Consider the following 25,802-nt stretch of genomic DNA (forward strand, 5'->3'; position numbering starts at 1 on the left):
CCCTTACACCAGAACAAAATGGGACAGAGCAGAGACTGTCTTCTTTGACCTTGGCAGAATCTGGAAACATTAAAAAAGGATCAAATACTCTTTTCTTTTTTTAATAAACAACTTTATGAAGACCTAATCACCCAGCATACTAAACTGAAGCACAGAACTTATGTCAACCATTTTCTCATTAACACTGTTGCTAATTTTTCATACTGTATCCAATTTTCTCCATGTCTCAGACTAACCACTTGCTCTAATTTATTAGCTTAAGAATTGCTGAATTTCATAGGTAAGAAAAAATTATATGTTTCTCCTTTCTTCAAGAATTAGACTCCCATCCTGGGGAACTAAAATTCTTCACTCAAGGAATCATTTTTTTCCCATCCTTTAAATTGGTATTTTATCAAATCTCTGGCCTGTGGAATGTTGGCAAGCATTCCCCAGAGTAGAATGTAATGTACTGTTTCGTGTCTTTGTAAAAGTCATTTTGCATTTATCTTCAGAATTATTTTATCATTTTATGAGCAGTTTAACATATTTACTCATGTGTAAATGGACAATGGGCGAAGATTAGAGAGGCTTCATTTCCAGTGAAGACCTCAACAGAGTCTCACACAAAAAATGGTTGCACTACCAGTTAGAGATTATAAATTGCAGATATCACATTATGACCATAATCTCTAACGTTCAGATATTGTTTTTAAACAGAACAGACAAAATTTCTACAAAAAACGAATATGTATTAAACAGGTATATATTTTTAAACAGATGTATCTATCTTGGTATCTGTATCTACATACCTATCTATCTACAATATATCAGCCTGAAAAATGGAGTCATAGAACTCAGTACTGTACTGAATAAATATTTAGAGTCTTGAGTTTGTTATTTTTTCTTTAACTGAATTACCTGGGAAATCCCATGGACAGAGGAACCTGGTGGGCTACAGTCCATGGGGGAGCAATGAGTCAGATACAACTTAGCAACTAAACCACCACCAGAGAAAGTTGTAGAGAAGTTTTTTGGCTGACTTACCTGGAATAAAAGGGAGACACCCTAAAACTGTGGGAAAATTCAGAAATCCCCCAAAGCTTTCAAGTAGTCCTAGCCCACGAGAGAGATATTCTATTCCTCATTATTTGGGTATCCATTTCAACCTCACTTTGCAGACGTCAATGTTAATATTAGCCAGAGAAGTTCTAAATCCTTGAAGAAGAAAGAGTGCACTCATTGGCCTGTTTTAAGATGTATCATCCAAACAACAAAAGTTTAAAAGACTGAAAACTTTAATTTCCTAGATTTAACATTAGCCAGACCGCTGCAGCTTACACACATGCACTCCTAACCACATGGTCCAAAGGTCAATTACTACGTATTTATTTCTTTCTCCAATAAAACATGTTTGTGGCATCCGGTTCCATCACTTCATGGGAAATAGATGGGGAAACAGTGGAAACAGTGTCAGACTTTATTTTTTGGGGCTCCAAAATCACTGCAGATGGTGACTGCAGCCATGAAATTAAAAGACGCTTACTCCTTGGAAGAAAAGTTACAACCAACCTAGATAGTATATTCAAAAGCAGAGACATTACTTTGCCAACTAAGGTCCGTCTTGTCAAGGCTATGGTTGTTCCTGTGGTCATGTATGGATGTGAGAGTTGGACTGTGAAGAAGGCTGAGCGCTGAAGAATTGATGCTTTTGAACTGTGGTGTTGGAGAAGACTCTTGAGAGTCCCTTGGACTGCAAGATCCAACCAGTCCATTCTGAAGGAGATCAACCCTGGGATTTCTCTGGAAGGAATGGTGCTAAAGTTGAAGCTCCAGTACTTTGGCCACCTCATGGGAAGAGTTGACTCATTGGAAAAGACTCTGATGCTGGGAGGGATTGGGGGCAGGAGGAGAAGGGGACAACCGAGGATGAGATGGCTGGATGGCATCACGGACTCGATGGACATGAGTCTGAGTGAACTCCGGGAGTTGGTGATGGACAGGGAGGCCTGGCGTGCTGTGATTCATGGGGTCGCAAAGAGTCGGACACAACTGAGCGACTGAACTGAACTGAACTGTCATCAAACACTAATACATGAATGTACTGGTACCTTTTCCTCTTTATAGACATCATGGCTAAAAAATATAAGTGATGAAATAAGTCATGGTCTGCAAAAATCACAACAGAAAATGGTGACTGCGTGTTGCTGCTACTGCTACTGCTGCTAAGTCGCTTCAGTCGTGTCCGACTCTGTGTGACCCCATAGACGGCAGCCCACCAGGCTCCCCCATCCCTGGGATTCTCCAGGCAAGAACACTGGAGTGGGTTGCCATTTCCTTCTCTAATGCATGAAAGTGAAAAGTGAAAGTGAAGTCACTCAGTTGTGTCAGACTCTTAGCGACCCCATGGACTGCAGCCCACCAGTCTCCTCTGTCCATGGGATTTTCCAGGCGAGAGTACTGGAGTGGGGTGCCATTGCGTGTGACAGTGTGTTGAAGAAAAGGGAATGGCACCACTGATTTGATGCTGGTCACTTGGAGAAAAACTCATTTGCTCATTTGCTCTGATGCAGGTTAGACCACTGTGGTTAAGGCTTCAGTTGGAGCCTCTCTTTGGCCCAATTCTACGCTCAATATTACGCTAAATATGGTGCCTGATGAAAAGTGGCCACATGAGATAATATTAGGGACCTGGTGCCTGGCTACAGAGGTACAGATTTGCATCTCTGCCCTCCATCTAACATCCCCCAAGTGCACGTTACTGGCCACTAACACCCAAAAAGTTATCTACTGGGTATGCCACTTCCAAACCTCCTTCCTCAAATGAGGTCTAAAACAGAATCTTTTTGACTTTAGGTAAGGAGTAGAAACATTTTCTAACAAACTGAAAGAACGATACAAAGATTCAACTAAAGAGTGACACTTACAATCTTACAAAACTTTCAGAGGAAAACGAACTACATAAAAGGAAAAAAATTGCCAACAAAAGTCTCCCTGAAGAATGCCTCTTAGTAATAATTACTTGGGGGACTATGAAAGGAGAATGCCTCTATTGAATTGCTTTTAACGTTGGTAGAAAGAGGTTGGTGATGTAGGGCTTCTTTAAATAGCTTTGAGAATGCTGAGTTTTAAAAACAGTAGGTGATGTCCTTAGCATCCCAGCCAAGCTATTCACTGCAAATACCACCAAACAACCACAGCACAACTGGTATGGATATAAATATTGATATCAATAAATCAGATACTGCTGAATCTACAAGCAGAGCTGGAAGAGCCTGCATCTCGTCACTTCACTGGGCCAACCTAGACAGCATATTGAAAAGCAGAGACGTTACTTTGCCAACAAAGGTCCCTCTAGTCAAGGCTATGGTTGTTCCTGTGGTCATGTATGGATGTGAGAGTTGGACTGTGAAGAAAGCTGAGCGCCGAATTGATGCTTTTGAACTGTGGTGTTGGAGAAGACTCTTGAGAGTCCCTTGGACTGCAAGGAGATCCAACCAGTCCCTTCTGAAGGAGATCAGCCCTGGGATTTCTTTGGAGGGAATGATGCTAAAGCTGAAGCTCCAATACTTTGGCCACCTCATGGGAAGAGTTGACTCATTGGAAAAGACTCTGATGCTGGGAGGGATTGGGGGCAGAAGGAGAAGGGGACGACCGAGGATGAGATGGCTGGATGGCATCACGGACTCGACGGACGTGAGTCTGAGTGAACTCCGGGAGTTGGTGATGGACAGGGAGGCCTGGCGTGCTGCGATTCATGGGGTCGCAAAGAGTTGGACACGACTGAGCGACTGAACTGCCTGAACTGAACTGACTGGAGATACATAATTTATTTCGTGGGAAGAATCTTCGTTAAAAGTAACATTCTCAATCCTGAACACATGTACATCCGTGACGGATTCATGTTGATGTATGGCAAAACCAATACAATATTGTAAAGTAAAAAAAAAAAGTAACATTTTCACAAAACAGCCTTCCATGTTCCATTGTGTTGACTGTGTTGGAAAAACCCATCATATGGACTGTGATGGCGGGGGCAGTAGAGGAGAGGTCCAGCTCTCCCTGTCTCCTTACAAAAGCCAGCAGACTTCGTATGAATGCAACAACCAGATGTCCTAACATTAGAGAAGATAAATCCGTCAATTCAGTTTAAAGAAAGTGAGCAAAAGACATATACAAGTCACACCTATTGGTCTCAGAAATCCAAAAGTTGATTGAGTTTTGGACCTAGACCTCTTGCTTTCTCTCCTTATTCTCCTTTCTTCACCCCTACTTCACCTTTTTATTGAATACATTTCTCAGCATAATTTCTGAACTCAAGCATACTGTATTGCTATTTCTGGATGCTGTACCCGGAGACTTCATTTTTCTTTGGGAAGATGATCTATTCAATATAAACGCAAGAGAAATACAATCCCAATTGTATTCTGACTTTTCCTAGAACATACAGCTTTTGCTTATAAGATGTGAAACCAACACATTGCTCCCATTACAATCAGTGGTCTTATGATTAGTTTCAGATTTTTTATTTTGGTTATTCAGCCCTTTAGAAAACAATGTGAGGGAATTCTTATCCTTCTGTACACCTTATTTCAATTCCACTTGTATCCAGAAATATAGCCAGTCAAGGAAAAGGGTTAATTTGCTACATACATGATGTAGTATTGTTGACGTACAGTCTCTATCTTTCTCCTCCTTTAATACAGAAACATAGTGTGATGATTAGCACTATTGCCATAAAATTGATTCCAACATTTTCTCAGGTGAAAGAAACCCTCCAAGTTATATTTTTCAACTTTTTGAGATAAGAAGGTAAACATGCTATTTCAAATCTTGCCACAAGTTATTAGCACTGCAGACAGGAGTACTGTGTTCAACACTCCAGGATCTCTGTACTCTAAGATACTTCAAATGTTTAATCTTTATGATCACCATCAATCAGACAAAAGCTTTGCAGTGTCTGAGTCAGTACCAAGTCAGATTTTGAGAATGCCATTCTCTGCCTTCTCTCAAAGAAACTGTAGCAGATGAAAATGATCTTTTGTTAAAAAAATTAATTAATCGATGTATAGTTGCATACATTACTAGGTTTCCGGTGTACAATACAGTGATTGGACATTTAAATACATCAAAGTCTAGTAAGCATCTCTCACCAAACAAAACTGTCATAGTATTATTGACTGTATTCCTTATCTCCATATTACATCCCGGTGACTTATATTGGAAGTTTGTACCTCTTAATCCGCTTTCTGCATTCCACCTAGCCCCTCACTCCTCTCCCCTCTGGCAACTGCCAATTTGCTCTCTGTAAGTCCGTTTCTGTAATGTCTACTCATTTGCTTTTTTAGATTCCACATATAAGTGAAATCACATAGCATTTGACTTTTTCTGACTTATTTCACTTAGCATAATACCCCCTAGGCCCCTCTATATTGTTACAAATGGCAATATTTCATTCTTTATGGCTGAGTAATGTTCCACTGTGTGTATATGTGTATCACATCTTTTTTATCCACTCATCTATCAGTGGACATCTAGAGTACTTCCATATTTTGGCTATAGTGAATAACGCTTGCCATGAACATGGAGGTGTAGGTATATTTTCAGATTAGTATTTTTTTCTTCAAGTAAATGCCAAGAGGTAGAATTGGTAGCTTGTATAGTGGTTCTATCTTTTACTCTTTTGAGGAACCTCCCTACTGTTTTACATAATAGCCAAACCAATTTATATTCCCACCAACAGTGTACAAGAGTTCTTATTTCTCCCCATCCTGCTCAACACTTGCTTCTTGTTGTCTATTTGATGATAACCATTCTGACAGAGGTGAGGTGATATCTCATTGTGGTTTTGATTTGCCTTTCCCCAGTGATAAATGATGTTGAGCATCTTTTCATGTGTCTGTTGGCAATTTGTATGTCTTCTTTGGAAAAATGTCTATTCAGATCTAATAAGAATTATCTTGATGTTCCTGTTTTTCTCCCATTTCTGCATCAATGATGTGCAAAATTCTGAAGGGTCAAGGGCCAGACTGTCTCCAGCCTGGGGAGCGAAGTTCAAGGACGTGGGACAAATTAAAAGAAGGAAGGGAAGTGTATTCATGCATGTCATACCCTTTCTCTTCCTGGTGAATATGAGTTCAAGAGAGCTCATGGGGGAACCTCATTACATGTTCAAATGTCCTTACACAGCATCAAAGGCCAAGTCCTAGTTTCCACCCCCCATAACCCAGCCCTAAATGGTCACACTCACAGGAATGCGAGCTCTTATATCTGAGAGGTAAAAACCACAATAGACCCCTGGATCAGCTCCCCAGGAAACACTGGTCAGGAGGATATATCAGTGCAGTCCAGGCCAAAGTCACCTTTCAATACAAGTTCAGAGCAGCATAAAGAAACATGTGCTAGGGCAGTATTTCTCCAGGGAGCTATTTCAGATTCCATATAAAAGTAACTTGTGGCCTTGGATAAATCATTCCTTTCACTTATGTGCTGAACGGGAGAAAACAAGTCAACAACTGATGCATGCAAAGGCACTTGGAGGTGATGGATGAAGACATTATGGTGCATTTTGTCAATGGCATGCCATTAGAGAAAACCATTTCATAGAGTAAATTAAGAAAACAAACCAGCTACGCGACACATTTGGAATTGCCACTGGTCAGACTGGTTTTTCTCCTCCAGGAATGAAGCTGCATGGGATTGACATTATCACTCAGACTCCCTTTCCTGGGGTAGCTGTCTGTGCTTGTCTGGAGCTTAAACCCCGGTGAGCACTTCCCCAGAATGATGGCCACTCATATAACTGGAGAAAACTGTGCATCACAGATTCTGATTTTTTTTTTTTATTACTGTCTTGAACTATTATTTAAATCTCTTATTGCTGTTTAACTTCATGTGTCAATATCTTTTTTTCTTTTTTGGGACCAAAATTACTTTTCATGGCAAGAACTAGGTCTTACAAAAGAAGCTTTTTGGTATATCACTGGGCTTACGGTGTCCAGTAAATATTTATTGATCCAACGTGTGATTAACTTCTCCTATCTTACTCGCAGACCTGGCTATTTTCTGCCCAACAATTTATTAAGAAAGCATGTCTTTGGATCTAGATGCTGGGAATGCAGAGACAGATCTTGTCCCTGATTTCAGGAAGCTCACAGGCAGACAAGCAGTGATCAGAATGTCCTACAGGTTGACGTATGTGTGTGTGGGGTGAGGGGGTGGCTATGATGGTATCAAGGGTGGGGGTGTTCTGGGTAAGGATAAGGAAACTCAGAAAAGTTTCCAGGAAATATGAGGATTAAGTTGTTGCTACTGAAGCATTATTGCCAGTATGTGCAAGGGCATGTTGGTGAGCTCAAGCATGGAGCATTCGGGTTCCAAGTCATTTGCTATTTCTGGAGCTCCTACTGAAAAGCTCGGCCTTGGATTTCCAAGGTCATCCACTAAGGTCGGGGCAGAAACAGGCTATGAAACCACGGCCCTTTCCCTTGGTAAGTGGGCTCTGAGAGCATTCAGATGCACCTCATGGTAACTGTGGCTTCATAAAAATCAAAGCTGATTGATGGGCACAGGCTCTCCGCTCTGTATGTTTAGTCTACTTGTGCTTTTAGTACCACTGTGGCCATGCTTCCTAATGGAAATGCATTTTTCTCTCTCACCATTACCCAGATATAGATGCTCTCGGATATGAAAGACCTTTTACCTCAAGATTTTTGTCTTGTAAGGCATCCCTAATTCAGGAAGGAAATAAGAAAGGGTCGAGAAGAACCTACCACAAATGTTTTGTCAGGTAGCTCAGAGACGGAGAGAGAGAGACAGGAATTTAAAGAGCTTGATTTATGGGTGACTGGGCTTTGCAGCTCCTTTAACCTGACTCAGTCCAGCTCAAGGAATTCACTTTCTCATGTAAAGGGCTCTAACAGAGAAAAACAAGCTACATGTTTCTTTCTGCATTTGTAAAAAAGTATGATGGCTGGCAGAATAAAGTCTTCCATTTTTAAATAATAGCTCACTGGGCCCAGGATCCTATGATGTTATTATCAGCTCTGACAAGTCCACTGTCAGAGTTGGTAGGAAGCATTCCCATTACACAGGTGTGGAGCCTGAGGCTGAGGTGTCATTGGCTACCCAGATGGCCAATGACAGAGCTGGGATGTGGAAACAACCATGTCTGGTGCCAAAGTTGGGGGCTCTGACCCCTACCCAGTGTCTTCCAGACTGGACATGTGCATGCATGTCAAAATGCATGATGGAGAGCAGTCCAAGTTCAGAGGGAGCCAAGGCAGAAACAGGCATGCATCTCTTCCAGTAGAAGGAACTGGCTGCCCATCAGAGAAAGTGTAGGTGGACAAGTTGAAGGGAAAAAAGTGAACACTCATGGGAACACTTGGGGGTCAGATTCTGAGCTTTTTTCAAGTAATCTGGTTTAATAAGCCCCATAGGCAACTTGTTCTTGGCTACAAAATTACATTATGTCTGGCCAAACTCATCTCCCCATCTTCGATTATTCCTGAATGTCAAGTTGAGAGAGCGTTTATGTTCAAAGTTAAGAGTCTGAATGTCAATGCAGGGCTATCTCTTTGAATCTGCTGTGTGAGCATGATGGTGCCACTGACTCTCTGAACTTCTCATGAGCTGCACAAGTGATTTTATACAGTCATCCAGAGGGGCTTCTCAGAGAGGCTTTTCAGTTAGCATGCTTTTCTCTTCCATGGAAAGGAAGGACAGAAGTACATTGGTAGAGGTGACATTTTGCAAAGGAAAAGAAAGTAGCTTTAAACTTCTGAGTCATACATGCAGCAATCCTGCTTCTTCACTGCAGAGTAGGAGAAAAAACATTTTGTGTTAAGAAGGTGACAGCCAGAAGTGGGCTTAGAGCCTTCTATGAAACCACTCATTAAGACTGTCCAGTCCAGGACCCCTCCCCACCTCGAATGACCTCCTGCCCCATGCCCAGCAGTATTTCTAAATGCCTCAGCTCAGAGCCGAATTCTCAAAATTCACTTAATCTCTGAATTCACTTTGGTTTAATAATTAAACAAAAAGTACCTTAAAATTTTTAGGCAAGTGGGACTGGGAAGGCGTGAGAAGGGCATGAAAAGACACTGGAAAAGCAAAATACCATGTGGACGTTAACTCTATCAAAGCAGCACATTCTTGCTGGATGAGGGTTGGGGGAAGGGGGATTATTCTGGGCACAGCAAGTGTTTTATCTGCAATTGACAAGTCCCCAATCCTCCCAGCTTCTGTTTCTCCCTCCTTAAGACCTGGGTCACAGTATTTATTTACTTAAGTGATGGAGATGAAGGCAGGCTTAACGCTGGCCACCTGTCAGAACAACAGTGACCTGCCTCTTAAGGGGATTTTGGCATCCCCCAGCATCTTTATAAGACAAAAGGAGCTGGGGAGAAAATGTAGAGAAAAAATTCACTAATTGAGCTTGAAAAAAGACGGTGAGATGAAATGTAAAGACCCAAAGGGCAAGAGAGGCTAAGATCCATGGGTGCCGTTTAATGCAACTTGAAAGAATACAGCCCCCTTCCTGTTCTGAGATTAGATGGGATTTTGCAAACTAAGATATCCAAACTGAAAAATCAGTCTCCCTGATCTGCCTCTAGCAAATGCCCTTGGCATTCTTCATGTTCTTTTTTTTAATTTATTTTTTAATTGGAGGAAAATTGCTTTGCAATGTTGTGATGGTTTCTGCCATACAACAATGCAAATCAGCCATAATTACACATATATCACCTCCCTTCCCTCCCCACACCCCAGCCCTGCAGATCATCAAAGTGCCTGCCTGGCCTCCCTGTGTTAAACAGCAACTTCTTACTGGCTATCTAGTTTACACATGGTGGTCTAGAATAATGGAAATAAAAACAAAGATAAACAAATGAGACTTAATGAAACCTAAAAGCTTTTGCACCGCAAAGGAAACAATAAACAAGATTAAAAGACAGCCCTCAGAATGGGAGGAAATAATTGCAAATGAAACAACTGAAAAAGATTACTCTCCAAAACATATAAGCAGCTCATACAGCTCAATGGGTAGAATACCTAAACGAACATTTCTCCAGAGAAGACATAGTCTTATAAAGAGGGATCATAAATGGTTTCCAATGACTGCAAACAGAGACACTTTCTCGGAAAAAATGCTCTTGTAGGTGAGAAGTCGACGGCAGGTCCTGCCTGGAGAATCTCAATGCAGCACAGGAGACGGTGTTTATCAAGCATGTGTTACCACTTACTAAGATGCCAGGCAGTGATCTCCACATCATGTAATGTAGACCAACCATGTACAATGATGTCATCATCATCACCATCACCCCCATTTTACAGGAAGGGTGAGTACCCAGCCAAAGTTTGAGGGAGAGCCAGGCGCTGGGGAGCCAGGCGCTGGCTCTAGGCTCTGTGTTCTTCTGCACCACACTGTGCTAGGCTTCAGGTGGGAAGGACGTGGTTCAGCCGGCTGCGGTCATAAAGCCCTGTGCAGTGTGCTTCAGCAGGCCCCTAGGTGAGGGACAAGGGAGTACCCCCAGACCCATCAGTCTTCTCTCAGCTCTTGGACGGCATTCTCCTTTCTGTCCTAGAGGTAGGGTGATGAAAAGGGTATTGACTAGAGAGTCAAACAGACCTTCCATTTCTCTAGGGAATGAATTTGAAGCTTCCATTTTCCTAGGGAAAGTGTTTAATTTTTGGAGTCTCAGTTTCCTATCTAAAAAGTGGGGCTTAGGTAACCTCTCCCAGGATTCTGAGACCCTGATGCTGGGGAAGAAATTGAAGGCAAAAGAAGAGGCGGGGGTGGCGGCAGAGGATGAGATGGTTGGCTACCCTCACCAACTCAATGGACATGAATTTGAGCAAACTCCAGGATATAGTGAAGGACAGGGAAGCCTGGCGTGCTACAGTCCATGAGGTTGCAAAGAGTCAGACACGAGTTGGTAACTGAATAACAACAACAAAAACAAAATAGGAAACCGACTTAGCAGAGTGCCTGATGACAGAAGGATAGAAAGTGCATGATGTCTAAGCTATTTCCGATGTTTCCTTGTTATAAGGCCCAGCGGAGAAAACGTCTGGCCTTGGGACAGTCATCCTGGACCCCCGGAGGCAGTTCACACATATGGAATGGTGAACCTGGACCGGCTGAAGGAAGCTCTGTCTGAGCCAGTCCACTCCGTAGATTAACAGACTGGGCTGCTTCCTGCCCCCACACAATGGAAAGCAATTTTAGTAAGTGCTTAGCTTAATTAGTGTCCAGACGTGCTCTCAAGGGCTGGGCACGCACACTTGTCATCGCGATCATCCACCTGTCTCTGGAGAGCCTGCTTTTCCAGAAGTCTGGCTGGGCCTAACTCCATACACTGTAACCAGCTGAAATTCCCATTTGGTCCATGCTCAGTTCAGCACCCGGGGAATGAGCCTGAAATCACCCCCCTCTTCTGCTGATGCAGTAGGTCAAGGAAGTATGGTTTACCTCCACAGCACATCTCAGCTACTAAGAGCATGGACCACTTCTGGCTCTGGGTGGCCACCTAAGACTCCTCATGAGTATTAACAGTATGACTCTGAGCCAGAATTCTGGCCTAAGACATTCTCTGTAACTTGCTGGTGCTGAAATCAAAGAATTCCTTTTGTGGATTATACCAAAGGATGCCTCATGGGTAGGAAGGGAGGAAGATGTGTTAGAATGCTACAATCCAACAGGCACTGGAATGCAGACGTACGGGGTATATTGCAGATTCAAGATCACGCTGCTTTTCTTTAAGGGCTCTTCCAGAGAAAACTAAAGAACGTAATATGGTTTTCCCCACCTGGCCCCTGCTGCCTCCTGGCTGCTACAACATTCTAGCGGTGCGCGTGCTCCATCTCTAAGTCATGTCTGACTCTGCAACTCCAAGGACTATAGCCTGCCAGGCTCCTCTGTCCATGGAATTCCCAGGCAAGAATACTGGAGTGGGTTGCCATTTCCTCTTCCAGGGATTCTAGTGGTGGACCTTATTTATTAAAAAAAAAAGGGAGGGGGGGGGATGGTGACTGCTCCTGGGGACAAAAGGGATCATGAAGGGGTTACTCCGTTACCCACCGGTTTGTCTTCTCATTCCCACACACATGTCCACAACAGTCCCTCTTCTGCACAGTCCCTCTGTTCCTACAGACTTTACAATAGCTAAAGATGAAATCCTCACCCTCTGAAATCTACAGCAAGATAGATGACAGCGTGATGGAAGGAAAGAGTACACTGAGTGCCTTATCGATCTACCTGCCAGCCCGTGAATGGAAGGTAATAAAAATTTATTAAAAATTAGAAAAAAAAAGTCACTTATTCTAATTCCTCTGAAAGGGAGTAGTACTAATGTTGCATATGAATAAATCCCTCTTGCCCCAGGACTGAACTACCATCCTCCCACCAGCCAACCCTCCAAACAGCACAGATTTAAAAATCTTGCAATTTTATTTGCATATAAAGGCCGCTAGATATAGAATATCACAATAAATTTAAAGAAACAACTGCTTTCCTAAATTTCATTAACAAGATAACATAAAATAGAATAAAGCTCAACAGCATTTACAATGGGGAAACAGAAATGACTATTAGCGACAATATTTTGTGCTAGCGAAGATTGCATCGACACACAGTGCAAAATGGGGGGGTGGGGAGGGAGAAGGACGTAAGAAGACAGTTCAGGGTATTTAAATATAAAGGACAACTAAGCCTCATTTTAGTTAGCTTCCATTGGATCCATTTAAATCTATACACGCCTGCGAGTGTACCTAGATTTAACTCAAGCTCTTTAAGACCTTGAGTTCTGAGAACATGCGTCAGCTCCTTCGGACTTCTGATGCTCCGCTATCAAGCACCCCTTTACAGTTGTACTGTCCTTGGCAATATTAAACTCCTAACTTAGTCATAATACACGAAAAATATTTATATATATAAACCCATATTGAAAAGGAGTCTGCACGCTCGTTTTTTTTTTAAACTGCACGAAATACCTCCTCTTGACAGATTCCATTTCCATATTTTTAAAGCTAAAATAATTTAAAAGAAACAAACAAACGATGAGACCTTGTATAACCACAATATGGATCTCACTAGCTAAGCCATCCTCTAAACAAGAGTTGTTTTTTTCCCTTGACACAGCTTGCTTTATAGTGAGAGTGTGAAGGGAAGTCTTTTCCACGCCTACTTTTGTTGCAAAGATTGCTCTAAATCTGGGCCACGTCTGCAAAAAAGAAGCATTCCCAAGAAAAACAACAACAACAACAAACATCATAAAAATAAAATACTTCAAACAATACTCTTAAACTGTTGTGCAAATCTGGGTAGTTTTTAAAACACTGCCTACCTGCTTTATTTTTTTTTCCAGCTTAAAGCATATTAAAATAAGACTTTTGTCACCTTTTCAAAAGAAAGCTTGGCTGTCCTTTGGCGAACACTAACAATTTACAATGGCGTGGCCTTTGAGAAAACAGAAGTCATTTTACAAATTCACAACGCTCTTTTGATTCCAAATGGATGCCCCATTTTAAAAAAAAGAGGAAGAAGAAGCATAACCTCTAGCATCATTTGTGTTCCAGCAATTTACAAAAAGAACTCACAGGATCTGGAAATAAACAAGGAAGAGAATGTTAAGTTTATAATTAGAAAAATGGCAGTTTTTTAAGACCTTCCCTCACATTCCAATTGGGTGTCTGGAGCTTCAGGAACCCTGTGGGTTTGGAAGGTCAAATATAATTGGAGGGTTGGTCGGTTGAAAGCTGACTGTACACGTTGAGGCATTGATGTACGTTGTGTAACCGTCGGTCATAATGCCGTAACCTGTGGAGAGAGAGTGCCACACTTACTGTGAAATATACAAATGATAGTGACTCAGTGCAGGACTATCAGACAAGGAAAACAAAAAAGTCTTTGCTAGTGGGCAGTGAGATGAAATTCAGTGGAGCCCCCTCTGGATGTTACAGCTTTCAGAAGCTGCCTCCCGATTTTATTTTCTTTAAAGCGGGAATCCTCTATTTCAAAGAAAAGTGATTCGTTTTATTTCAACACTCGATTTGTAGAGGAGAGGCTGTGATTTCTTTACTAGTGAGGATAAAGAAAAAACATTTTTTTCCTCTTTCTTCAAATATGATTTTCATTTCAAAGCCCTGTATTAACTATTGAGTTCCAGGGAAGAAGATGAGTAACATAAACTCCTCAAGGGCAAACACATCCTTCACTCAACCCCAAATGGGCTTCAAGACAGGTGAGACTCACATAGGGTGTTGCACCGGGAGTTGAGAGACATGAATATCTAGCTTCCTTATTTATAAAATAAGCTCTAAACTGCCCCCAGTGAGAGTTAACAGTAAGTTATCTTTTCAAAATTAATTAATTTCTTTGGCTCCACTGGGTCTTAGTTGCAGCATGCAGGATCTTTGGTTGTGGCATGTGGGATCTAGTTCCCTGACCAGGAATCAAACCTGGGCCCCCTGAATTGGAAGTGCTGGAATCCTAGCCACTAGACCATCAGGGAAATTCCAACACTAAGTGATCTTACTGTCAACTATAAATTGGTGCTTGCCAAGGGCATCTGCCATCTGCCTCTGTGGAGACGGAATCCTGTGTTGCTGTAGCTGTTGACTTTCGACATGCCCTGAAGGCAGGTCAGGATGGAGAGTGAGGCACTCTGTGCTCCAGGGAAACTGGTGGAACAGGTCTTTAGATAGTTAAAATATTTTCAGGAACTGATTTCATGACCCCAATCCTCTGTTGTTCAGTCGCTCAGTCGAGTCCGACTCTCTGTGAACCATGGACTGCAGCACTCCAGGCTTCCCTGCCCTTCACCATCTCTGGGAGTTTGCTCAAACTCATGTCCATCGAGTCGGTGATGCCATCCAACCATCTCATCCTCTGTCTTCCCCTTCTCCTCCCACCTTCAATCTTTCCCAGCATCAGGGTCTTTTCTAATGGGTCAGCTCTTCACATCAGGTGGCCAAAGTATTGGAGCTTTAGCATCAGTCCTTCCAATGAATATTCAGGACTGATTTCCTTTAGGATGAACTGGTTGGATCTCCTTGCAGTCCAAGGGACTCTCAAAAGAGTCTTCTCCAACAGCACGATTTCAAAGCATCAATTCTTCAGTGCTCAGCCTTCTTTATGGTCCATCTCTCACATCGGTACATGATTACTGGAAAAACCATAGCTTTGACTATATGGACCCCAACCCTTGCATCTCTTCATATCTAGAAAAGCACTAAATCCCTTCATGGTGACATCAGCTCCTCGTGACTAGCAGAAAAGCTTTTATAAAGTAAATGCTTGATTGCACTGAATGCCCCCTTCAGCAAAATCTTACATATTGACGTTCCGCTACTACCTCTTTGGAACAGTTTCTCAGTTATCTGAGGTGCTGTCTCCCAGGCTGCAGTTCTCATTTTGCCCCCAATAAAACTTAACTCAAAACTCTCACGTTGTGCATCTTTTTAGTCAACATTTTCTTACTTGAATTGTGTGACTTTGATGCTGAGTTCCATTTTATTCAAAAGAATCAGTAATAATCAAATATCTGGGGTCTTCCTGGGTAGCTCAGCAGTGAAGAATCTGCCTGCAATGCAGGAGACTTGGGTTCAACTTCTGGGTCAGGAATATCCCCTGGAGAAGGAAATGGTAACCCTCTCCAGTAATCTTGCCTGGAAAATCCTATGGACAAAGGAGGCTGGTGGGCTACCGCCCTTTGGGTCGCGAAGAGTCAGACACAACTTAGGAACTAAACGAGAAACAATCAAATGTCCAAGTGGTCTGGAGAGATACCATATAGGACACTGCTTCCTACAATTCCTACACCACGGGACACTGGCTCAAGTGAAAACACTTCCCATAGGTGGTATACATCTCCCGTGACCTATGAGAAGAAAGCTAAGCAAGTTTCTCTGGGCCTTTGGTCCGTATATTCATATCTCTTACAAATTTCAACATGTTGAAATTTTTAGCACGTTTGCAGATTCGCACATGTCCCTGGATACCTTATATTTTGTCTTACAGCCTCTGTAATTAAGTTTGTAATTCTATGTCGGTATCAGGTTCTTATGGCACACAAGACTACATCTATGAAAAAAGAAATTTATCAGGACTTATACAAATAACTGATAAGGCTTTTTTTCCCCCCTTCCATTTGCTAAAATTTCTCTAAATAAGCCTGTGGAGAGCTTAATGAGGGTCAATGGAAAAAATCTCTTAAGAAAAGAAAAGAAGCATTTAAAATGTGCACTGTTTCATTCTGGGGTCATAAAGTCTTGTTATCTCTCTCCATCAGGAGGCTGGTATTTGCCCTCTCTTTGCCCTCTTTAGCTGTCTTAAACGAATAAAAGCGAGACAAGTTTATTTGAATATGATCTCCTTCCTTTTAAGCAAGTTTATTATTTGGAGACTTCAGTGGAATTCCCCAATTGTCTGGCTACTTTAAAGCTAATTAATGATTTTTTTTAAAAAGGATAAAATGCAAACTTATAGGCGAGGATGCAGAAATTCATAACTGCTCCCCAGAAATGCTATTTAGACATGATCTTCCATCCTTCTACTCCCAGCCTGTATCAGGCCTTAGAGAAGTGCCCTCCTTTCCAAAGAGTGTGGCTCAAAGTCAGGGCAGGATGATATCTGCTCTCAGGGAGCTGGCCCCCTGCTCTCCATCCACACAGCTCGTGCCTGCACTCGGAGCAAGCTGGATTTTCTCTGGCCCCAGTAGGATGATTTTCAATATGCTGTTTATTACCCACCTAGCCAGGAAGCCACTGGATTGAGGACTCTGCAAAGCAAATGGTTTTTTGCAGTGTCAGGCCTAAACTCCTCACCTGCAGGTTCATAAATAACTCAGAGTAATAGCCATAAGCAAGTGAATATGGAGGCTGCCCACATACACACACTCATTGCACACAAACATATGTAACCAGGAGATGATGGTGCAACCACAAAACCTAAGGTTTGTCTGTCCCAAGGCTCAGGGACCCCCGGTTTGAAAAAGTGACAAGAGGCAAAATCTAGGGCCTCCAGCGAGGCTTTCAGATTCTGTGAACTTGACTTCACAGCTTACCCTGAAAGGCAGAAAACAGCAACTTGACCAGTTCCCATCTAGGGGAGATTTAATTATGCTGTTTAACCTCAGGCCCAACTAAAAGCACTGATGATTTCTGAGAAGTCTGAAATGGTTTTCTGAGCTTAGTAAGGAAAAGCCTACCTACAAATGTGTAGGTTCCACCACTTCAGTTCTGTATCTTTCATTGCATGTGCAAAGTTATTAATATTTTTTGGAGAAAGTCTTGTCTTGTGTATATTCCATATGAATTATAATATTTATAGGTAGGAAGAGGCCAAGGACATTATTTAGTCTAAAATCCAGGCCATTTCTTCTAATGGTCTTAAAGAGAAAATCTGTCCTTTATTCCATTAGTGCTGCTCTGCAATAGTGGTTATCAAACACTCTTCATCAGAGCCCTGAGATTCCAGAAGTCATCTGGGGTTAGTGATGGGTTTCCCAAAAGGTAGACCAGATTTGGTTTCTTTCTCTTTATGGAGGAGGGCATGGCAAGCCACTCCAGTATTGCCTGAGAACCCTGATAGACAGAGGAGACTGGTGGGCTACAGTCTATGGAGTTGCAAAGAGTTGGACACGACTGGTGACTGAGCACACACATTCTGCTTAAAAGAGAGCAGTTCTCCACAAAATACTTCTCAGCTTTATATGCAAGTGTTTCTCATAACATTTCATCCCATTGAAAGCATTCCACAGGTAAAGAGTTTGGCAACCACCACTCCAGTTATTCCCGGTAACTAAGGTCTCCGTTGTGGAATGAGATCATGCATAATGACTCATAATGTTGTGAACCCCTTTCTTCTGGTCTTACCTTCATGGATTCCACCAAACACATGGAGTTTGGGCCGGACTCGCCTCTGGACTGTGTTTAAAAGCTCCACGCAGCCCACTCTCTGAAGCTCCTTTGGAACCCAGTCTCGAAAACCTAAGGGTAAAATGCAATCAATACTCTTAATTTTCTGTCTTCAGGTAAGGTTTCATTTAGACTTTCAGGAAGCCATAACTCACAGAAGGTTTATTACATTATCTGTAATCCTAGCCTCCCCATTAAAGCTTACAATGGCTTTTAAGGAACTTTTCACTCGTCACTTTGTCTTCTTTAGGATCTTGAAAAATTTTTTTTTTTTTTGGTTTCCATTTTTTTTTCTTCTGTTAATTAACATTTTTTTCCCCCTCCCTGTGAGGGATTTGATTTATTCAGCCATGGGCTTCAAATCTTCTTCACGGGCCCAATGACATTTATTCCCGGCAGTCCCATACTCTCTCTTTTTCTCTCAATTCAGTTGCTTTCTTTTTTAAATTATAGCTCTCTTAGAGCAGTCTACTTCCAAGATGTAGACTTTAAAGAAGAAGGGCTAGGAGGGACTTCCTATAAACTGGCCACAAGATAGCTTGTTCTCTTTATTTTCATTTTCATTTTTTATCTTTGGCAGCACAGTGTGGCGTGTGGAATCTTAAGAGTTCCCCGACCAGGGATTGAACCCATGCCCCCTTGCAGTGGAAGTACAGAGTCCTAACCACTGGACCGCCAGGGAAGTCCCTGTTCACTTTAAACACATCAACCCTTAACCCTTGGTGGTTCCTGATGACCCAAGCTTGAGAATGCCGAGCTTTTCCTCTGGTCTCCTCTCTAGCAACGGGGCAACCATGGTGACCCCATGGTGGCATGCAGTAAGCTGGGGCTGATGGACTGCCTTCACGGAAAAGCCACTTAGTTCTATGCCTAATGCAGAAAATCCATGAAAACTGACATCAATTATAGCAAAAGTCAGCTATCTGAATGATTATGGCCCAGAATGGAATCCAATCGCCTCAGTGGGGTGGGGTGTTAGGAAAGCAGACAGGCCAAAAGGCTAAGTCATAATCAGTGGGAACACACACCATTGCTCCATTAGGTGATTTCTACCACTCAGAACTGATCAGGCAGAAAGGGAGAGACCAGCTCACTCCACTTTGTTTGGCAAAACAGTAGAAATGAAGTTTTAACATCTCTATAAAGACATGCTGACTGGGGAATGGACAGAGAATATGGAAAAGCGTGGACTACAAGCAAGGGGCCCTATAAAAAATTCAATCAGAGATTTCAAAACTTTGCTAATTAGAGGAAAAACTTTAACCCACAGTGACTGGCATATTCCCTCATGGATGTTTTTTTTTTTTTTGGAAGAGGGAAAACATCTCAAAAGTGTCTTGCTTGTATCATAATAATGAAGTCCCATGTGCCATGGTTCCTTTCTTAACAGAAAAAGATTCAAGGCCAATCCCCACATTCACCTCCTACCTCCTAGTCCAGAATATTCACAAGAATTCCCAGTTAACTATACTGATTAATGTTCAGCTTTACCTAATGAAAACTTTGCCTGACTTTTTATTAACAGAGCTTCTCTGATAGCTCAGTTGATAAAGAATCCACCTCCAATGCAGGAGACCCGGTTCAATTTCTGGGTTGGGAAGATCCCCCTGGAAGAGGGAAAGGCTACTCACTCTAGTATTCTGGCCTGGGGAATTCCATGGACTGTATAGTCCATGGGGTCGCAAAGAGTCAGACACGACTGAGCGACTTTTCCTTTCACTAACATTTTGGAACTCTCTGATGTAGATCTTACCCTGCGACATGCCCAGCCGCTCTCTAGGTTACTCCAACTTTACTACAAAGAGAGGGATGGCAGCCTCTTTATTAAGAGTTCCCGGATGGGGGTGGGATGAATTGGGGGATTAGGATTAACATATATACACTACTGACACTATGTCTAAAATAGATAACTAATGAGAACCTGCTGGAAATGCTACTCAGTGCTCTGTGGTGACCTAAATGGGAAGGAAATCTCCCCCAAAAGAGATAGATGTATACGTGTAGCTAATTCACTTTGTTGCACAGAAGAAACCAATACAATATTGTAAAGCAACTATATGCCAATAAAATTAATTAAAAAAAAAAAAAGAGTTCCTGGAATGTATGAATTCTTTGGAGGCCAGAATTCAGACCGACTGCCACTTGCTTTTGTACCAAAGCTAATGACTTTGTTAACAACAAATCAATTGTTCTGTTCAAAGTTATTTTCCAAATAATACTTCAGGCAGGTAAACATTTCTATGCTGAGGATGCCCAAGTCCCTGACAGTAAACAGCCTTAAGAGGATCAAGCCCAGACCTAACTAGGTAACTCAGGGAAAGGATGGAGTTGGCTAGGATTTGGTCTCTGCAGTGTCTCTCTACTGAACTCATGCTGAGCAGAATACTTCGCCAGCAATTGAATGACTTAGTCTCCAATGATTGTAAAGCAGGGAAATTAATTACTTATGACTTGATAAAGGTTACTGCTAAGTATAACTGTGTAAAGTATGGAGGAGGTGGGGGTAGGGTAGGGAAAAAGCACAGGGATGGAGATTCTGAAGCTTTGAAAAGTCGGGAAGTGCTGATCTTGTGCAAATCTGTGTAAATTCCATGTCTGCACAGGGCTCCTTGTCTTGTTTTCCCTTCACTCCTCTTTATGAAAATGTGCCACCGTGGCTCATGCCCTGGTCCTCCCTTCCGCTGTTTCTTAGGGCAGGAAGGCAGCACTAAGTGGTGTGGGTGGGGAGGGGGTAACATCTATGAAGATTAAATTCACATTAGGGGATGTGCATTAGGTATCTTTTATTTTTCAGGTTGACAGAGGAGCGAAGTGACATGGACAGCAACCCCAAACCACAGGGAAAAAATTACAAAAATCATTTATTTTTGCATTGTTTTCCCCCTCTCTCCAAACCAAGAGGATCAAGAAAACTTTCCTAGCACTGAACATTTTAACAATTAAAGACGATAGATTTCTTGTTTCTGGTTTTGAATACTATTTTTTTTTCTAAAAGGAAACTCTCCTACTATAAAGGAAACATCTGGATTGCCTGAGAATATCTTCGTTTGACGAGGATGTGCCAGCATAATAGACACTCAGTAGATGGGAGGATCAGGGTGGTGGTCCTGTTTGGAAAGGGGCTTCCCAGGTGGCTCAGCAGTAAAGAATCTGCCTGCCAAGCAGGAGATGTGGGTTCAATTTCTGGGCCAGGAAGATCCCCTGGAGAAGGAAATGGCAACCCACTCCAATATTCTTGCCTGAGGAATCCCAGGGGCAGAGGGGCCTGGTTGGCTATAGTCCATGGGGTGCAGAAAGAGTCAGACACAACTTAGCGACTAAACAACAACAACAACCTGTTTGAAAAATATTCTGTGGCTAAACCGAACCACTAACAAGCACATGAATCATTAGAAGATAATTATATATATCGAATAATCATCTTCTGGCCCACAGTCTGGATAACTGAATGTAAATGTGGTGCACATTGGCAATCTAAAGCGGGATGCAGCTTCACTGTTATCTGTAAGATCCAGCATCTTTAAGTAAGGTTCAACACACTGTGCCATGCCTAGTCGCTCAGTCATGTCCAACTCGTTGTGACCCCATGGACTGTAGCTCACCAGGCTCCTCTGTCCATGGGGATTCTCCAGGCAAGAATACTGGAGTGGGGTGCCATGCCCTCCTCCAGGAGATCCAGGCTCGAGCCCAGGTCTCCTGCATTACAGGCAATTTTTTTTTTTCCATCTGAGCCCTTACTTAACACTTCAGCTTAAAAAAAGAGAGAGAGAAAAGATTCTTTTCCTGTATAATTAGCTCAGTGTTAAACTTTTAAAGATCTCCTAGGTTCCACTATTACACGGAAAAGGAAAATGAGTTACTCTGAATGAAAGATTCCATCATTTCATTACCATTCAAAAGCCCTGTGATTGGGAGGTCCCCACCCCACCCCTTCACTCCAAAGTGAATACAGTTCTTAAAATAAATGATCAAGCTCAAAGGACTGTGGTGCTTTATGCTCATTTGATTTTTTCCTGAGTTGACTAAATCAAAAAATTTAATTTCAAGAACACCTGTAAGCCCAGCAGAACTGCTGAGTTTAATTATCATACTGGGTTTCTTTAAAGACATTGACTTTTCTTTTTTCGATCACTTTTTTTTCTTTTTTTTTTTGAGGAAAATGATTATGTCCCTGAAGCATTAGTCATTATGCTTGGGAAAAAAAGGCATCACAGATAACGAAAGGACACCTTTGCTTCACTTACCTAGAGGAGGTCCGTGTGTCATGAGTATGTCAATGCCCTCGGGGATGAGGTTCCACTTGTCCAGCAGAGACTGACCTCTGGGCAGGTTAAAGCCCCATCCATTAAACCACGGGGTCCTTTGGGGGAGACAATGTACATGGTATCAGGCCAGCAGAGCCACATGTCCGCTCTCACACATTCATTCCCCTATGGTCTGCATTGCTCTCTTTTCTCTTTTTGATGGTTGGCCCTGGCAGCAGGATGCTTTTTTGTTGACTGCTTCAAAACCAGCGCATCTGAAAGCCAGTGTGGAGCCTATGAATGTTCAACTAGAAAGGGGCACAAGAGCCTTTCCAGTGGAGACTTTCCCAGCAAACCTCTATCAAAATCTTAACAATGCTTTGTCTTTCCCCAAATTTCAGTGCTTTCAAAAGATGCCCAACCCAGATCTGAAGCCTGTCCACTTTTGCTGTAGTGCTTAGGGCTAAGAAATTTCACCTGTCTCCCTTCTTTCTCACCATCACTATGGAAGGGCTTCACCAGAAAGATTCTTACTGAAATTCTTGGAGAAACAGACAAGCGCTCTAAAGGCAGAAACCTGTGCACTTATGAGATGTTTTGAACATCTTGGACTGAGAATGCTGCAAAGAGCTGGGAGGCGGGGGTCTCTGAAAGGTGAGAAGGGACACAGGGAACAAAAACTCAATGTGGAATTTTCCCCCATCAGCAAAAGGAAGACTTCTGGGGACATACTTGGTCACTCTGGAATCCATTCTCCTGACACCAAATGCATGCATTCCACCCTCTCAGGGATGTCTGCTCTAAGAATGAGTTTCTGAGATTGATGCTCTACATTGAAATGGTGGTGTCTTTGTCCATCCAATGAGGATTTTTAACTGGAGCTGAAAATGTCTCTATCATTTATAACAATGGGAGAATGATCATTTTTCTTCTATAAGTACTACAGGCTAAATCACATCAGCACCAAACAGTGCCCAGTGCTGTCTTGTTCCCAAATATCTAGATGTAACCATTATTTTTCAAAACCAATTCTCTTTTGTGCTGCAGGAAAATTCTAATTTACTAGGGTATACACATCAAAGACAAGTTGGTCAGTTTCCTGGCTAAGCCCAACTTTTCCCTTCAGCTTAAGCTGACCCGTCCATGCCCACTGAGAGAGGTAACCCTGTGTACAAGGGCACCTGGTTTGTCACAGCTAATACAATAGGGGCATGACTATTTAAAGCCAGTCATGGGTTAGACTAATCAGTGACTCTCAAGACTCTGCACTCAGAAACACTTAACCATCATTCTTTTGGGGGTGGGCGTGCACAGTCAAGGGGCTTCCCAGGTAGCGCTAGTGATAAAGAACCTGCCTGCCCAGGAGACATAAGAGTTATGGGTTCGATCCCTGGGTCCAGAAGATCCCCTGGAGAAGGGCGTGGCAATCCACTCCAGTATTCTTGTCTGAAGAATCCCATGGACAGAGGAGCCTGGTGGGCTACAGTCCACAGAGTCACAAAGAGTTGGACATGACTGAAGTGACTCAACACACACACGTGCAAGGTCAAGGCCAGAGGTGAAAGGATGGCACCTGGCAGCCCGGTGAAGATCCACCTTATAGGTGAGAACCACACCTGAGGTGGCTGAGAGTACGTTTCAGAGATAACAGACTGTGTGGCCTCAGCTAGAAAAAGAGAAACCAAGGAAGTATCTGACTTGGTTCCTAACCAAGGCCCTAAGCCATCCTCAGAAAACGTACTTGTAATAACAATAGCTATACAGTAACAATCATCATTATTAAAGCTATTATTTAGTGAGTGTTCACTCCATGTCAAGGTACCACTCTAAGTACTTTATTTGTATTAACACATTCAAAGCTCACAGTATGCTCATGAGATAGGTGCTCTTATTAAGCATATTTTACAGATGAGAAAACGGAGGCACACAGTGGTCAGGTAAACACAGGCAATGAACTAGACAAAAACCCAAGCAGTCTGATTCCAAAACCAAGCCTCTTAATCACCATGCAATTCTCCTTCTCATATACAATCTGGATTAACTTACTTCTTGCCGTGAGTAAGCCTCCCTCTGCATTCTTTCAAGTTTGAGTGTCTTATTGCTTGAAGTCAAATGAGCTCTGAACCAGAATAGTACATCAACTGCATGGTTCTGAAATCCAGCCATAAAATGCTTAAGTACACAGGGATGGTTTCTGCCTATGAAAGTCATCCTCAGGATTTTGTTGGAGCTGTCTAAAGAGAGGGCTTCCCTGGGTGGCTCGGTGGTAAAGGACCCACCAGCCAAGGCAGGAGACGGGGCTTCGACTCCTCGGTCGGGGAAATCCCTTGAAGAAGGAAATGTCTCCTATGTTGGGAGGCAGGTTCTTCTTTCTCATTTGTAAAAAGTGGATTGCTATTTTCTTCTCCAGTAACTCATTCTTGCCTTGATGGACAATTGTCTATGGACAATCCCATGGACAGAGGAGCCTGGCGAGCTACAGTCCATGGGGTCACAAAAAGTCAGACACAACTTACTGACTAAACAACAACCTAAAGACAAGTCGTGGTTTCATCTCTGGGATCCTAACTTGAGAAAGTATGGAAGCCTAGTATTGCCCGGGAGCTATTTTACACCGTGCAGACAGTTTGTGCTTGAAAAAAAAATCACCACAAAGAATGCCAAGCCAAGAAGTGAGTGCCTTGATGATCTTGTTGGCACAGGAAACCACATTTTTCTTCCAAGTATATAAGGTACCAAAATCCTTTTCTTCTTATTAGTCTGAGTTAGATCCTGTTTCTTGCAACTAAAATAGTTCTAGTATATGCAGCTATTGTGTTTAGCATGGTGGTGGTGGTTTAGTCATTAGTATTAATTGCTCAGTCGTGGCCAACTCTTTGTTGGACTATAGTCCAGACCCCGTGGACTGTAGCCCTCCAGGCTCCTCTGTCCATGGGATCTCCCAGGCAAGAACACTGGAGTGGATTGCCATTTCCTTCTCCAGGGGATCTTCCTGACCCAAGATCGAACCTAGGTCTCCTGCATTGCAGGTGGATTCTTTACCGATTGGGCTATCAGAGAAGCCCTGTAAATGACCTAAGTATCTGTGATTGGCAATCATTATCCACACACCAAGATATCCATGTCCTAATCCCTGGAGCCTATAAATATATTACTTTTCATGACAAAGGGGGATTAAAAGTCTGCCAATGGAGTTCAGGACCTAACCTTAAACTATGGAGATGATCCTGGATTACCTACGTGGGTCAGTGAAAGCACAAGGTCCTTAACAGTGAAGAAGGCAGGCAAATGAGATTAAAGTGATGCAGTGTAAGAAACAATCAACTAGCTGTGGCTGGCTTTGAAGAGGAAGGAAGAGGAACACAAACTAAGGAATGTGGCCAGTGTCAAGAAGCTGGAGAACGTAAGGAGAGAAAACAAAGGCTCTCACAGAGACTCCAGAAAGGAATACAGCCCTGTTGACACCTGGATTCAGCCCAGTGTGACCGCTGTCAGATTTCTGACCAACGGATTGAGAGGTAATAAATATGTGTTGGCTTAGGTAAGTGGATAAAGAAGATGCGGCATACATATACAATGAATACTACTCAGCCATGAAAAAGAGTAAATGTTTCACATTTGCAGTAACATGGATGGACTTGGAGGGTTTTATGCCACGTG

The 25,802-nt window shown here is 42.5% G+C and overlaps 1 protein-coding gene and 1 non-coding gene across 2 annotated transcripts in view; both read right to left on the bottom strand.

Annotated features, from left to right (window-relative positions):
- Nucleotides 1-12,451: 12,451 nt before the first annotated feature.
- Nucleotides 12,452-25,802, bottom strand: part of MPPED2 (metallophosphoesterase domain containing 2) — a 208,154-nt gene continuing 194,803 nt past the window's right edge. The window contains exons 5-7 of the mRNA XM_052652834.1: nucleotides 22,143-22,258; nucleotides 17,857-17,970; nucleotides 12,452-13,798 (exon numbers count right to left, since the gene is read on the bottom strand). Of these exons, the coding sequence (XP_052508794.1) occupies nucleotides 13,680-13,798; nucleotides 17,857-17,970; nucleotides 22,143-22,258 (349 nt within the window). The 3' untranslated portion in view covers nucleotides 12,452-13,679. The remainder of the gene's footprint in view (nucleotides 13,799-17,856; nucleotides 17,971-22,142; nucleotides 22,259-25,802) is intronic.
- On the bottom strand, nucleotides 14,419-14,492 carry TRNAG-UCC (transfer RNA glycine (anticodon UCC)). The gene has a single exon. It is a non-coding gene; the product is annotated as a tRNA-Gly (tRNA).

This window comes from Budorcas taxicolor, chromosome 15, assembly GCF_023091745.1.
Source record: "Budorcas taxicolor isolate Tak-1 chromosome 15, Takin1.1, whole genome shotgun sequence".
Taxonomy (NCBI): domain Eukaryota; kingdom Metazoa; phylum Chordata; class Mammalia; order Artiodactyla; family Bovidae; genus Budorcas; species Budorcas taxicolor.